Raw genomic sequence first — 16,685 nt, 5'->3', positions numbered from 1 at the left:
ATGGACATAATCCTTGTCATTGGTGACTTCAACGCCATCAATCGGGAACAAATACACAGGACACGAAGATGTAATGGGCAAATTTGGCCATGGAAAAATGAGCAAAAGAGGAGAATGCCTTATTGAATTCTGCAGAGACAGCGATTTAGTCATTAAAAACACAATGTTCAAGCACAAAACTCGTTGTAAGACATCCTGGAGCTCATTGGATGGAAAAACTAAGAACTTAATAGACTACATCCTTTTGTCTACACGTTGGAAAAGGTCCGTCCTAAACACGGTCATGCTAGCTGGTGGCGACTTTGACAGCAAGCATTGTCATGTGTAGCTTCAAAACGAGACTTAAAACAGCATCATCCAAGTTGTCTGAGAAAACCCCGAATTCCGAGTAGATCCTAATCTAAAGATAAAAACACGCCTCCTGCAGTGAATATGTTTGGCAACCCCACTTTTGTCTCTCAGCTTAGCACCACTTTCATTTTTGTAAATGAGAGCTTGAAACCTCAACATTAGAATTCTCTGATAATTTTTTTTTGTTAGGATGGGGGGGGGGCAGATGCCTCAAAGAGCGAATTGTAATGCAAAAACATCACAACTCTTATTGAGTCTTCAGAGAAATAATGGATTAGTACTAAGAAAGGGGGATGAAAGTAGAAATTAATATGTAATCTCTCTTGATTCCTGGGAATATTGACGGTTGGACTGCGCATCTCCGAAATGTATTTTCATAATTGTTATGATTGTGTTTCTTTTGTGAAACTGGCTCATTGACGTGACTGGGATCAGTAAGTCCTGTGAACAAACTAGTTTTACAAGTGACTAGAACCGTCTTCATTCCGTCAATATGTTGTTACGTACGATATGTTTTCAACAAAGTTACACGTTTATCTTGAAAAAATCTAAAAAAGAGAATCAAAGTCAAAGAAGTCAGGTATCATTGTGATTCCGTATCTATGTAGTGAGTATGAAGGCATAAAAAAAATAGAAAAAAAAACAATCTTGGATCCTAAGAAGTAATGACCAAATACGTCATTACTCTTTGAATGACATTGAAAAAGTTAAATTTATTGTGGTTGTATTTTATTTCTATTATTTTTTTGTTTTATGACCTTAGTTTAATTTTTTTTTTATTTACTGATGATGGCTGTTGTATATATAGCTGAAATATTTGCTTAGGTTGCTTTCACTGTCTTCACACATTTCTGCTTTATCTTCTCTAGTTTTGTATGAAAAAGCGAAGGAAGTTTTCAAAGAAAAGTAAAGAACTGCATTATACCAAAGACAAGGAGAACAGAAAATATCTCAAGCACGAGGATTGGCGCCCTCTATGCCTTCTAAAAAATACAGTAACGTTTGTGCTTAAGGGAAAATAATTTTCTTTGCATAAAATGTATTTTGTCGTCAGTAAAGCGCGAATGACGTTTTGCTCCTCACGGTTGGAATCTCACCACAGATACTATTGCTCTTTTGTGTCTTTTGTGTAGTTTGTTATTCATACTCCTTTTAGGCTATTGTTTTCACCGCTTAATTCGGCTTCACAAATTTCTTAAAATACATTTAAAACTTTTTGACGGAGCTCTTGAAAGTTCTTAAAGTATATTTATGTACACACGCTCCCCATAATTATTGTAATGTTTTAAAATAAGATATTTACTTTTTAAAAGTCGCTTTCACAAGCCCCAAAGTATCGAATAGTGATTCACTTAAAACTGGCTAAAGAACGCAAAAATTAAATTGAAAGAATGAATATGTCATTTGTTGAACATTTTCTAAATCTCCGTTTATGAAATTCGTCAAAAAATATGTACGAAACATAGACAACTCCCTTTTTAAATAATTACAAGAGCTAAGAGCTCATGTGGCACTTGTGACGAGGCAAGAAGAGCTAAGAGCTAAGATTTAAAAGGAAAATTAGAGGCTTAATACCGGTCAGGATTTAAAATAAGAGCTCTGAGTCACGATGTCCTTCTAAATATCAAAATTCGTTAGGATCCGATCATCCACTCGTGAGTTATAAATACCTAATTTTTTCTAATTTTTCCTCTCCCTTTAGCCCCCCAGATGGCCGAATTTGGGAAAACGACTTTATCAAGTCAATTTGTGCAGCTCCATGACACGCCTACCAATTTTCATCGTCCTAGCACGTCCAGAAGCACCAAACTCGCCAAATCACTGAACCCCTCCCCCCAACTCCCCCAAAGAGAGCGAATCCAGTAAGGTTACGTCAATCACGTACCAAGGACATTTGCTTATTCTATCCACCAAGCTTCATCCCGACTCCTCCACTCCAAGCGTTTTCCAAGATTTTCCCTTCCAACTCCCCCCAATATCAATAGATTTGGTCGGGATTTGAAATAAGAGCTTTGAGACATGAATTCCTTCTAAATATCAAATTTTATTAAGATCCGGTCACCCGTTCTTAAGTTAAAAATACCTCAATTTTTCTAATTTTTCCAAATTAACACCCCCCAGCTCCTCCAAAAAGAACAGGTCCGTTCCAATTATGTCAATCACGTATCTAGAACTTGTGCTTATTCTTCCCATCAAGTTTCATCCCGATCTCTCCACTCTAAGCGGTTTCCAAGATTTATGTTTCCCTCCTCCAACCCCTATGTCCCGGGATCCAATTCGAGTCGAAAATCCGATCACTCCTTCATAAGTTAAAAATACGTCATTTTTCTAATTTTTCAGAATTCACCCTCCCACCCCCCCACCCCCCAATAGAGTGGATCCGTTCCAATTATGTCAATCACGTATCTAAGACTTCTGCTTATTCTTCCCACCAAGTTTCATCTCGATCCCTACAATCTAAGTGTTTTCCATGATTTTAGGTCCCCCCAAACTCCCCCCAATGTCACCAGATCCGGTCGGGATTTAAAATAAGAGGTTTGAGACACGATATCCTTCTAAATATCAAATTTCATTGAGATCCGATCACCCGTTCGTAATTTAAAAATACCTCATTTTTTCTAATTTTTCAGAATTAACCCCCCCCCCAACTACCCCAAAGGGAGTGGATCCGTTCCGGTTAGGTCAATCATGTATCTAGGACTTGTGTTTATTTTTCCCACCAAGTTTCCCCCTCCCAACTCCCCCCAATGTCACCAGATCCGTCGGGATTTAAAATAATAGCTCTGAGACACGATATCCTTCCAAACATCAAATTTCATGAAGATCTGATCAACCGTTCGTAAGTTAAAAATACTTCATTTTTTCTATATTTCCGAATTAACTGGTCCCCACTCCCCACCCAGATGGTCAAATCGGGAAAATGACTATTTCTAATTTAATCTGGTCTGGTCCTTGATACGCCAGCCAAATTTCATCTTCCTGGCTTACCTGGAAGTGCCTAAAGTAGCAAAACCGGGACCGACAGACAGACCGACAGAATTTGCGGTTGCTATATGCAACTTGGTTAATACCACGTGCCATAAAAAGTGAAAAACTAGTGGGGTATTTTATTAATCTTCTCCGTAATGCAGGGAACAACACTTTTTCATATCCAGAGATGAAGCACTATCAAACAAGAGACAAGGAGTGAACGGTCTGAGGAACAGCCCAAAAAGGTTGGAATCTTGGTGGGCAGTGTTTTTGGGAAAATACTTCGTACAAGGGTTTGGTATTGCATTTTTTTTTTTTTTTTAACAGAGGCACAACCTACCACTCTGCACGTAAAAGTTTTTTTTAAACCAGCCTTTTCTTAGGAAAAAGAGTATAAAGTTTACGATCTTTGAAGATTATTCGCAGGGTTCTTTTTTGAAGGGATTTAATTTTATCTGACTCTTCCCAAGAGATAACAAGATACCAACTAGACAAGCATCTTTGGTATTCAGCCATCTGCCAACCGAAATAAGGCTAGAAGTGTGAAGATGGCGTTAACAGCAATATTTGATTGATAAATGATGCTTGAAGTTCGAAGAGGAAAAAAAAGAGGGAAGGCTGATGACTTCCACTCAATGGGGGCAAAGCCGAGGGGGAACTTCGAAAATTATTCGTATTAGAATAACATCAAGTGAGTTGTTTACTCTAGTATTGGTATTTTAAATACTTGATTAACTGGTATTTTAACTACTTTATTAACCTTAAAAGAAGAGCCAATTGAATTTATCCTAAGATATTTGGCATCACTATTTAAGGGCATTCATGCATTGGAAAACTTAGAAATAACAAAATCAGCGCTTAACAGTGATTGCTGGATGAATGTACGCTTTTCATCAGCACGTAGGTTTAGAGAGTAATAAAAGACAGATATTCCAATAATATAAAAAGAACTGGGGACCCCTTTCTGTCTAATGCCTTGGCAAACGATTTCGTCACACTCAGATAAACTAGGGACAGAAGTTATTTAGAGGCAAAGGTTACTCTTAACAAATAAAAAACAAGACTCCATCACCTTTTTTCGAATTGGGTGATCTGCAGGACAGAGCTTAAAAAACTTGGTAAAAAGAGCTGAAAACTTTGGCAAAGGTTACTCTTAACAAACAAAAAACAAGACGCTACCACTTTTTTCCAATTGGGTGATCTGGAGCACGGAGCTTAAAAAACTGTGAGAAGTTGGACAAAATGAGGTACCCGGGTCATGGGACTTTTGCAATAGCTATAACATTTATTTGATTTTACTCCATGATTAATAAATGTATCCGACATTAATAAATCCAACAGCGCATCAAGTGACTTGCTGATGAGTTTGAGTATTTCTTGGGAAGGGTTTCGATTTTGCCCGCGGTTATATATCAAATAACCTCCAAATGTGACAAATAAGACACAGTCTTCGGTGACAGTTATCCTTAAAAACGACTAAAAACAATGATTTTTAATTTATACATTTTTATTGAGATGTAGAAAACAGCTGGCTAAATCCCAGTGATTATCCGCTTAGAAACACATGCTGTGTATCTTCTACAGATAAAGTTTTTTATGCAGTTACCCTTCTACACCAAACTTCACAGTTTTGAAATTCAACTCTGACCTCGTCAAACTGAAAACAACTGAAATGAATGATAAAGGTATGTACATGGACTGGATAGCCGTGCTAGTAACTTCATTTAGGTCTAATCTTTAATGGAGGATTTTAGTCTCAGTCATCGAGTAGACTGAATGGCATAACTTGCCCGATGAAACAGTGGCGTAATTTCATCAAAATTCTGCGGGGAGGGGGGTAAAGTTGGAGCCAATTTCCTCAAATCAACTGAAAATGACAGTGGCATCTGAAAAATGAGCACATATTGCCATAAAGGCAAAGATATACTAAAGAAAATTGTCCTGTTGCTCTGGATACTTCTACAGGCTTATCTTAATTTTGACAAGATGTGAACTGTTCCCTTCACTGCGTTCTCCTGTCATTACCAGAGAAGAGATGCTTCAGCTTAAATATTTTGTTTGGTTCTGTGTTTCAATTTAAATTGCAACGTCAATATTCTGTACGTTGCAACGCTGTTTCAATGTTGGGAACATCGAAACAAGCTCTGTACCTCTGTAAAACAGTGTATTTGTGGAATGAGAATGGACTTAGATTGTTGACCTTCAGTGTCAACTGATAGCAATGCATTTTTTTTTTCAAATGCTTTCTAAAAAAATGGAACAAAAAAAAGAGCTTCAATATCGCATTTGCGACTTGTGGCTGAACAATTTGTGTTCCATTTGACTTTTATGAGACAGTTGCTAAGACATTCTGTCGATAGAATAATCCTTTGCACTGACCTCAGAAGAAATGGTTCACCCAATTATTTTCAAAATGCAAAATATCTTCTTCTAAAATTTCGAGAAACCGCTAAGAATTTGATAATCATGCAGGACGAAGACCCTCAGTCTGCTTCCAGAACCGGAGCACAGTTTGACTTGAAGAACCTTTTGCTGGCATTTTTTTTTTCAGCAAATAAAAGCCCTGATACATATAAAATATACATTAAGGTCTTTATTGAAATTCTGTATTGTACATGTGAAATTTCACACGGAAGAAAGTTTTACATGTTATCATTATCTTTATATTTCGTTAGTGTACGGAATAAACTCCGTTGGAATGTAAAAGTAATGAAAACAACTGGTCACCTTTTATTGATGATAGGATTCTCCGCACTAGTGAAAAACTACAAATGTATGAATATGCCCTCTCTTATATAATATTAAATAAAAAAAAACAAGTTTTTTTAACTGAAAGTAAGGAGCGACATTAAAACTTAAAACGACCAGAAATTACTTCGTATATGAAAGAGGCTGCTTCCTCATCAACGCCTCGCTCTTTACGCTAAAGTTTGACTCTTTCTCTCAATTCTTCTTTTTAAAACAGTAAAAAACTTTAGCGTAAAGAGCGGGGCGTTGATGAGGAAGCAGCCTCTTTCATATACGAAGTAATTTCTGGTCGTTTTAAGTTTTAATGTCGCTCCTTACTTTCAGTTAAAAAAACTTGTTTTTTGTTATTTAATTTCTGGACGTTTTTAAATCAATGCATGTTTTGATTTTGGCTCTCCGCAGAGGAATAATTAAAACAAAATTTGCATTTTTTTGGCTAAATGGCTTTCTCATAATTTTGATCGAATGATTTTGAGAAAAAAAGAGCGGGGGAGGAAGCCTAGTTGCCCTCCGGTTTTTTGGTTAATTAAAAAGGCAACTAGAATTTTTGATTTTTTACGAATATTTTTATTAGTAAAAGATTTATGTAACTTATAAATTAGCTAAGTAAAGAACTTTTGTATTCTCATATTTTTATTACATATATGAGGGGGTTCCCCCCTTGTCAGATCCTCGCTCTTTACATTAAAGCTTAAATTTTGTCCCAATTCATTAAGAATGACCCCAGAATCACAAAAGCCGTAGAATAAATAGTTGAAATTACTAAAAATACTTTAGCGTAAAGAGCGAGGTATTAGGAGGAGGTGAGCCCCTCAAATGGGTAATAATTTCTGTTTGTTTTAAGTTTTAATGCTGCTCCTTACTTCCAGCTGAAAGAACTTTTTCATATTTATTTTTTCATTTTTTTTTTTAAATAATGCTAGTAAATCCTGCGCTCCCTTCATGGAGATTTTCTTCCGCCATGACAAACTATCGATGGAAAGTTCCCCCAGCATATCCCCCTCTTCTCAACCCCTCCCCCAACCAAAAAAATCCTCCTGAAAACGCCTGTACACTTCCCAATAACCATTACTATATGTAAGCACTGGTCAAAGTTTGTAACTTGTTGCCCCTCCCACGGGGACTGTGGGGGAGTAAGTCGTCCCCAAAGACATAGTTATAAGGTTTTTCGACTACGCTGAATAAAATGGCTATCTCAGAATTTTGATCTGGTGACTTTGGTAAAATAATTAGCGTGGGAGGGGGCCTAGGTGTCCTCCAATTTTTTTGGTCACTTAAAAAGGGCACTAGAACTTTTCATTTCCGTTAAAATGAGCCCTCTTGCAACATTCTAGGACAACTGGGTCGATACGATCACCCCTGGGAAAAAGAAAAAAAAAACAAAACAAAAAAAACAAATAAACACGCATCCGTGATCTGCCTTCTGGCAAAAAAAGGTTACTATTGAGCCGGGTCGCTCCTTACTACAGTTCGTTACCACGAACTGTTTGATCTGATGATTTAAAGTAAAATACAATACCACCTAATCTCATGAATGCGATAACTGTTAATAGAATTTTCCGTTCAAATTGCTATTAGTCAACCGCAAGACAAATAAAAAAAAAGCTAAAAGTATGGAATTAATAGTTTTTAAAGAATTATTCCAGGGTATGTTTTAAATATCATAGGTACTTTTTGAAAAATTAGTATATTCTAGTGACCATAAGAAGAGTGAGACAGTTTTGTATATTCTTAAAATGATTCCACCGTTTAAAAAAAAAAAAATTTATTTCAAAAATGAAGAAAAGTATGTCTTGTTCTTCTATACCTAATTTTCTTACAATGCTTACTGTTAATTGCTTCTTTCTTATGAATGAGGTCAACTATATGCAAATTATTATAATTCTATAGCTTTGTGAATTATAGAGAGAGTAAATTCAACGTTGTCCGTGTCTTTTAAAGAGCAATGATGGATGTTGTCCTTTCTGTTAGGATCTAGCTTTGATTTCTTGTTTGAGGCTGTATTTTTTTACGTTAGTATTCAGTTTATACTTTAAAAAGCTCATTTTTCAACTAGTTCACATACGGAAGTAGAATGATACTTAGCTTTAATGGATTCAGTCCTCTTTATGAAATTTAGGTTGGGAACCTTCTGTGTTTTATCGTTTATATGTGAAAATGTGTTGGAAAATATTTGCAGAAAAGGACCTTTCTCTGTTTTATAAACGAAAAATGCAACATTTATAATAAATTGTTATAATTGAGACCATCATTATCGTTGTGGCATCTGCTGCAACCTAGGAAAGAACGAATTAATGGCTAAGTTTTGTTGCTATACTGTTTTATTTGAAGTATGTAAGTTTTTTAAGTCTTAATAATGGTGTAATTTGGTGTGACGTTAAGGGATTCAAATTATAGTTTTAAAAATAATAATTAGTTTTTTTTTTCTTATTTGAAATTTAATTTTGGATCGAATAGTAAGTCTCTAGAAAACATGCTTACACCAAAGTCAACAAAACCACGTTGATTATGATTTGGTTGCAAATTTCAATGCGTAATTCTCGGATTTTATTTTAGATGGCTCGATTGCTTCATTGTCCTCCAACAGTAAGTCTTGTCAAGAAAACGAAGTTGTTTTTATGCCTGATTTTGAGAATGTATTCATAAAACAAGAAGTGAATCAAGATTTCCAACCGTTGGCCCCCATTGAGAGCATTCTATCCCATGAATACGAAAATGATGATCTATCGCACATTAAACTTGAAGAAGTTACATCGGTAGACTATCCTTTTGGTTTGGGGGAACTAAACGAAGTTGACAGAAATTCAATTCTTCTTGTGAATACAGGTCCTCAATTGCTGCCACTATCGAATTACTGTCTTAATCCAATTCAACCAGAAGATGAGGAGGTCAGTGATCCTGGTGATGAAGAAAAACAAAAACAAACTTTGCCGATTGATAGTCCCTACGTATGTAAAATTTGTATGAGGGGCTTTGCTTTTAAGTCTCGTTTATCTACTCACATGAGAAGTCATACAGGAGAAAAACCCTATGAATGTAATGTATGCAAAAAGACCTTTTCTCGTTGTTCACACTTAACTTACCATAGGAGAATTCATGATGGGATAAAACCATTTGAATGTGATTTTTGCAGGAAGGCATTTACTCAGAAGACACATTTAGCGAAACACCTTGCAACACATACTGGTGAAAAACGGTATGAATGTGAACTGTGCCAAAAGAAATTTTTTCAAATTTCGAATTTTAGTGATCATATGTGGAAGCACACTGGTGAGAAGCCTCATGAGTGTGATATATGTAAAAAAAGCTTTTGTCTTATTTCGCAATTGACTGATCATAGAAAAATCCATACTAGCGACAGACCATACGAGTGCACAACATGCAGAAGGAAATTTACTCTCAGAAAATACCTGACAACTCATGCTAGAATACACTCTGATCTAAAACCTTATGAATGTGAAACGTGCAGAAAGAAGTTCAACTACAAGTCACAATTGGTAAAACATATGGCAACACACACTACCAAGAAAGCCTGAATACAAAGTTTTTAATGACATTTATTGGCTACCTCTGTTATTAAGCTGAAGTAGCCAATAAGAAATAAAATTAGAAAAATATTTTCATACTGGACTGTGTTCCACGTAATTCAATATTACGATGATGAAGAATATATCTTACTTTAGCCTTGGCTTCTCCTTTGCCGCCAGAGGCACCTAGAGCCTGCCAGTTGTCATTCAAATGTGTTGTTTTCCTGAAGTTTCCCACTATGGGAGTACTATCGCAGGAATGTGGTTCAAGTCACGCCGGTAGGTTTGGTGAAGGCTTAATATTGTTTGTTCGTCCTCTTCTTTGGGCTCTTTCTGGCTGCCACTCCAGTACTGTTAAGGAGCATGAACATGAATTAAGATCAAGCGCACAAATAATCACTTCCCTACTGTCCTCTATTTTTTTGGCAAAATTTACTCTTTTTTACATTTTGACGTTTTTATCTGTTTTTGTATCCGTATTAAGTAGCTGTGAATACATTGTCCAAACCAAATTATTACAATTTATTTGCTACGATGTAGCTACGATGGGTCGTGTTGCCACGGACTGCACACATGTGCCCTTCGGTAGATGTGTTTTATTTAAGAATCCGATCCATCACAAGTTCCTTGGAATATAATCAAAATTTCTCAATGAATTATGAAGCTATTCTTAGTCAAAATCAATTTATTCTACTTTTTCACAAGAATTTTCTTGTCAAAACTCTTGGTCAACTCGACCCTTTGTGTTCATTAAGAAATTTCCTCTTAACATAGGTAGTAAATTAACATATTAACTACTCAGTTTCTGCTGCTCAAAACTGTCGAGTGCTCGTGTATTTATCGTGGAATCCATCTTCCTTTATTTACATACACTGATGATATTTTGAATCCCACCTTTTTGTCGCACCTTTTTGGGAACTAAGAGAACTTTTTTCGAAATTCCAGCATCAATATCAGCAAATCGGTCTGAATTTCAATGTCGATCAAACTGTAGCAATCGCTGTCAATCTTAAGGGTAATTCTGACAAATGACTTTAACTTTCTGAAACACCTATTCCGCTTTCTGATAGCGTTATTTACCTTGGTATGCCCATTGGAAGAAGTATTAAAGAAACCATTAAGCTTGTAACTTAAAACCTCGCTAAAAAGATTCGAATCTGATATGCCTCGCTTGCTTCTAATATCACAAATCTTAGTCGGTTTCACCTTTCCAAACTTTACAACCGTCTAACTGTGCCCCATCTTCTTCCTAAGTCCCCCGTTCGGAAATTTTTTTCTACTTCAAATAAAAAAAAAAAATATATTAACCATACCTATTTTAAATTCGCCAAGTATCTGCTCCATTTGCCTCCTTGGACCAGTAATTCTTCTCTGATAGAAATCTCAACCACCAGTGGTCTTCCCTCTTCGCATAGTATGTATTTATGTTTGTGTTTGTTGATTTTAATATCTCTTTTCGTTCTTGTTTATCTTTTCTTTTTATTTTTTGTCTTATTCCGTCACTAGGGCTACAAACACTCTTTTGTTTTGTTGACGGGTCAGAAACTGTTGACTGACAACTTAGACTCATAGACTGGTTAAAAAATATGGCATGCAAGAAGACTGCCAAGAACTATTTCGGTAAATAATGAGACCAGGAGTTTTTTTTTTTTTATATTAGGATTGAAGCGGAAGTATTTCTCATTTGCTTATGTTGATACATTTCTTAGCCTGTCTTCTTCTTTCCCAGAATGAGGGGGTATTGCCCCCCCCCCCTAGATCATCTTTAGAGGCACCTATGATTTAATTGTAAACGCCTTATTTGGTGGAAGTTTGACTGGGTCTCTGGGTAAATCTACGTCCGATCTATTTCTTGCTTTGTGTCAAAGAAGAAAAAAGTAGGAAAACTTGAAGTGTCAATTTTATATCCTTTGAATATCCTAGCTCCTCCTATTGAAGCAACCTTTCAAAGCCCTCGGGATATGCCTCGAGGAATGACCGGACCCACAGAGCCCGAGGAGTAAGAGCGTCGAATTTCACAAATTTTCAGTTGTTCACGGATATTTTATAATAAAAAAAGGACCGGGATGTCTGTTCGGCTTTAAATTTTCTTAAATCTTTTCCCTGGGCTATTTGGGACTAAAATTCTTGCTGGGAGATGGAGGTTGCCAGGTTGCCCGAAAATAAGATCAAAACTTTGTGTCCCTTATTGGTTTAAAACCAAGATCAGCAGATTGCTGGGCTAGGGCAAAAACGCACATAAACAAACTTCTGATGCATTTTTAAAGTTTTTGTATGTACCCCCCCCCCCCATACGCGCACACACACACAAAGGAAAAATTGCATAATTTGTAGGGAGTTGCCAGGTATCTATTTCTGGTGTGTAGAGGAAGCTGGAGGGGAAACTTCAGGTACTTGAAGAAAGCTGATCGAATCTTCATTTTCTGTATATAAGATAGACCATTCCAAATTGGTAAAACGTGATAAGCAACTTGAGTTACAAAAAAGCCTAATGAGTTACATAAAAAACCTTGAGGTAAAAAAAAACCTAATGTTACAAAAAAAAGCAGTTTTGTGGCACAAGACTTCAAAAAAATGGGGACAGAAAAAGAGCCTGCAACGTTTTTTCTAATCAACTTGCAATTTTGGCCAAGGGGACACCACCTACCCTCACTCCCTCCCCCCCCCCTCCAAAAAAAATTGCATTTACTAGTTTACGCAAAGATTGACAATTTTTTTTTCGAAGAGCATAAAACTCGCATCAGTCCGTGGACCAAGTGTACCCATATGTACAAAAAAAAACAAATAAGTTGAAAATACGGATACCTCTAAAATGGACTTAAAACGTTTTGTTCCCTAAGAAATTGCACCTTGTATCCGTCCGTAGTCCAAGGAAACCCGTATTTGCAATAAAAAAATAATTTTGGGACGTAAATGAGCCAAAAATTATGTTTTACAGTTAGCTTAAGATCAACGTCCGTGTTTCCTTGTTGAAAAGGGTCCCCAATGCTCGAAACGAGTTTAAAAACACTGGCTTGCCTGAAGATTGGGGCGGGGTAGAGGGCCCGGCCGACATGTTGGCCAACTGATATGAGGGTCAGTGTCATTATCGGATATAGTTAATATAGTCAGTGTCATTCAGTGTCATTATCGGATATCGGTTGATTTTACTTTTTAGCTATTTTTCTATGTGCAACATATCCAGGAGATGGTGCCAGGTTTCCTCGGGTAATTTTTGCTTATCCAGTCTTTGGAGGTGGAGCCAAAAGCCAAGTCTGACCATGGTGGAGAGAGCAGCAGAGGTGAGGCAAATGAAATCAAATTATATGTGCTGTCAATGCGCGCCTAGTGAAACAATGTTCAAAATGTATGATGAGTTCAAGAACGTACAACCAGAGACATCGTTCTTGCTTGTCTCCTGGTTCCCTAATACAAGCACCGACCCCACCCATCAAGAGGCACTCATTAACGCCAGAAGATGGCTACAAGAAGAAATACAGAATCAGACACTGGAAGAAACAAGATTAGCCACTGCAACAAAAGAGGAGTAAAACACAGAACGAAGGAGATTGAGCACAGTAAGTTTGATTGACTACCCGTTTGATAACATGCATGCAACTTGAACAAGTAAGGAAGAAGAGTTAGAAGATGATACTGATCAGAAACCAGAAAGGTACATGAGTGAGGGTTTCGTTGATGGAAAAAAGCTGTCCGTCAGAGTGGTGGCGGCATAAGAGTGGTCGTTTCAAGAGACTAGCACAAGTTAATCGGAAATACCTCTGCAGTCCTCCCTCTTTTGTCCCAAGCTAAAGAGTTTTTAGCACAGTTGGGAGCATTTATGTTGACAAACAAGGTGTCTGAAAGGAGAAAGCGTTGAAAAGCTGCGCTTTCTTGCATTACAACTTGCCCTAGTTGGACTCAACCTATTAAGCAATGTCCAGACTAGAACTTTATTTGGTTTAATTTTATTCTAAATCTTTTCTAAATAAATCTTTTTTTTTATTAGTTGGAATTCACAGTAAATCATTGAGGCGGAATATGTGAGCATACCTATAGGTAGAGAATGTAGGATTTAAACTTAGGATAAAGTTTCTTTTTCTGAGGGAAATTTGAAAATTATACGATATCAGTATGCGGCCGCCCCCTAAGGGGTAATGTTTTCGATTTTAAACAAAGAACAAAGCTGAATTTTAAACGTTATCTTCGAAGAGTTTGGTATAATGGTACCAAATTTCCTAAGACTCCTTGCCTGTGAAAAAAAGGGGTTAATATCGCCAAGTTCGATAGATCGCCTATGACCGATCAAATCCCGAATGTATCATGGATCAATCATTGTTGTAATATTTTCGACACAGTGATATATGTGGTTCTTTCTCGTTTTGCCACCCTCTGTTCTAATCTGTTGCCTAGGAAAATCACTCGAGGTCATGTACCTCCCGTTTGTATTGACCGTGTCAAAAGAAGTTTGCATAGACTTAAATCGAAATCTTATGATATCGACGGCATCAGTGCTTTTCACCTCAATACCGACTCGGAGGAGGAATTAGTTTCTCCTTGCAGCTACTTTTCTAGATGTGTTTATGGTCGTCTTTAGTCCCTGATTCTTTTTTTAGTTGGTAATATTACATCAATTTTGAAACGGGGTAAGGATCCAACTAGTTGCTCTTCGTATAGGCCTTTATGGTTGCTTGTACTTTAAGTAAAGTGTTTGAATCATATGTCTAATCAGTTTGGTTTCAAACCGTATATAGGATGCCAACATGATCATCGTGCTCTATATTCACTTTTACTTGAAGCGCATAGAAATATTTTTGAGGTTCATTTTTGTGCACTCGATGTTTCAAAAGCATTTGATTCAATATGCCATAGCCAACTTTGGTATTCTTTAATCTAACTTGGTGTTAATGTGTCTATTATATCAACTCTTCGTTTTTAATATGCTAATTCATATATTCGACTCAAGTCAAGTGATACTTACGTTGGTAATATCCTTATCCGTTCTGGTCTTAGGCAAGGAGGAGTCCTATCCCCGTATCTTTTTAATGCTTGTCTTTATTCTATTTTGCCACGCATTAGTCCATCATGTTTTTTGGGCCTACCAAATCTTTCGTATATTGTATATACAGATGATTTACTTTTGATTAGCCGCATAAATCTAGTCTAATGACCTAATGTTGACCCAGCTTGTTTCTAAGTCTTGTGATGATATCGGCCTCAAACTTAATACTGAGAATGTGAATATTTAGTTTTTAATGCTAAACATCAAAGTAGTGATCTTGATTGTGGTTCTTTCTCAGTAAAGCTCGTTTCTTCGATTCGGTGGCTTGGTATTAGTATTTGCTCATCTTTATCGGCTCTTCGATCTTGTGGGCTTATGATGTTAAAAGTAAAATTAAAGTTGGGCACGCAAAAATTGTCCCTAACCAAGGCAGATTTTTACGAAAGGATTTATCCAAACTTTATTATACATATTGCGATCATTCTATATTGTTTCTGGCTGGTTCGCGCCCTTATTTTAATAGTCAAAATTTACAAAATATAAGAGTTCTGTTTTTTCGTTATTACAAATATTTATTGTATATGCCGCGTTCATATAGAAATCGGAAGATTAATAGAAAGTTTTGTCTCACTGATATTATCTTTGTTTATAAAAAACTTTTTGCTAGATTAGGTGCTGATGTCTGTCAACGTTTGGGTCCTTATCACCCTTTTATTAGATTGTATTGATTGTATTGTCTGTATTGTATTGTTTTTCTTTCCTTTAGTGTTTTTGCTCCGCTTAAATTATTAACGCAAGATGGTAATAAATAAATTAATCAATTAATTAGTATCGATATGGAACCCCAAAAATCCATATCGATCAGGCCCTAGGGGAAACGTTTTTCCAAACAGCTTGAAAACTAGCATATATCCGTGAGGATATTGGAAGCTGATCATAGAAATAATTTTATAGGCTTAAAGACAGGGGCTTCCCGAAAATTAGGCCTGAAGAAGGGTAAAACAAAAACAGACTTTTTCAGAAGCACTTGAAACATATATATTTAAGTGTTTGACTCTTTTTGCAAAGAAAAAAAAATGGTTCGCCCTTAAGGGGCAAAATTACTGTTTTTCCCTAATTGGCTTGAAAATTGGGTGCCAGGTTCCTCTGAAAATGGGGGCCAAAAGCTTTTTTCGGTCAACTTAAGACTTTTTACGCACCTGTAGTTGGGCTGAGGAGAACCCAGTCGACGGAAACAGAAAAAAAAGTCGGTCCAGATTAAAACTTAGGTCTTTGTCTCTGGTAAGGGATTTAATATACACAAACTTAAGAGCGGATTTTGGACAGCCAAAAACTGACCGCGAAAAAAGGCCAAAAAATATTAGCCAATATTGCCAATATAAACTTTTATTCGTATGTCCATGGGACCCACGTGCTCAGAAAGAAACTTTTGGTTCGCTTGAAAATGGGCATAAATTACGATCGCCCAGAAATCATTGGCATTTTTTTAATGATCAAGAGCAAAAAGATATATTCTACTTCAAATATCTTATTTATCTAACCATGTATTTTTGTAAATTCTATCCTAATTTTAACGAAGATGCTTTAAATGTGCTCTGTTTTCCTGAAAAAAAAATGTTTGAATTGAATAAACAGTTAGCTATTGATGTATTTCTGTAGATTGTGCATTATATTAAAAGAAGGGTTAGGTGTGCCTAATTTTACTGTGTTGTATGTAAATGCGGAACAACGAATATATTCCACTTCGTCAAGCTTTTCTAGAAGCGAAAAAAAAGCTAAAGTAGTCTGTTTTTACAATATTATTGTCATACCATACGATTTGTGCATACTGTGTCCTTAACTGGCATAATGATGATTTTGTTTAACATGTGATAAAAACCAATTTATTTTCATGTGCTTAGTCTATATGGGTACGTTCAGAAATATTTATTTTTCCTTCTTTATTGTTCAGACAAGAAAGTGCTGAAGATTGTTTTTTTTTTTTCGTTTGTCGTTTTTAGTACCGTACATAAGGAATGACAAATTTGCTCTTAGGGTTATTTATTAAAATTCAATTGCAGGTTTCAACGACCATTAGGTCATAGACCAATTTTTGTCTCTCAGGAAATTCC

The 16,685-nt window shown here is 36.3% G+C and overlaps 1 protein-coding gene across 5 annotated transcripts in view; it reads left to right on the top strand.

The window, feature by feature from the left end:
* The window catches only part of LOC136025212 (zinc finger protein 570-like), a 45,131-nt gene extending 29,732 nt beyond the window's left edge, over window positions 1–15,399 (top strand). For 4 of the 5 annotated variants that reach the window (XM_065701027.1, XM_065701026.1, XM_065701025.1 and 1 more), the window contains one exon: window positions 8,626–15,399. In XM_065701027.1, the coding sequence (XP_065557099.1) occupies window positions 8,626–9,605 (980 nt within the window). In that variant the 3' untranslated portion in view covers window positions 9,606–15,399. Of the gene's footprint in view, window positions 1–3,799; window positions 4,013–8,625 lie in introns of those variants that run through there. The other variant, XM_065701024.1, reaches the window with a different exon arrangement.
* The last annotated feature ends 1,286 nt before the right edge of the window (window positions 15,400–16,685 follow it).

Source organism: Artemia franciscana, chromosome 3, assembly GCF_032884065.1.
Source record: "Artemia franciscana chromosome 3, ASM3288406v1, whole genome shotgun sequence".
Lineage (NCBI taxonomy): Eukaryota > Metazoa > Arthropoda > Branchiopoda > Anostraca > Artemiidae > Artemia > Artemia franciscana.
This window is presented reverse-complemented; position numbering and strand designations above follow the sequence as displayed.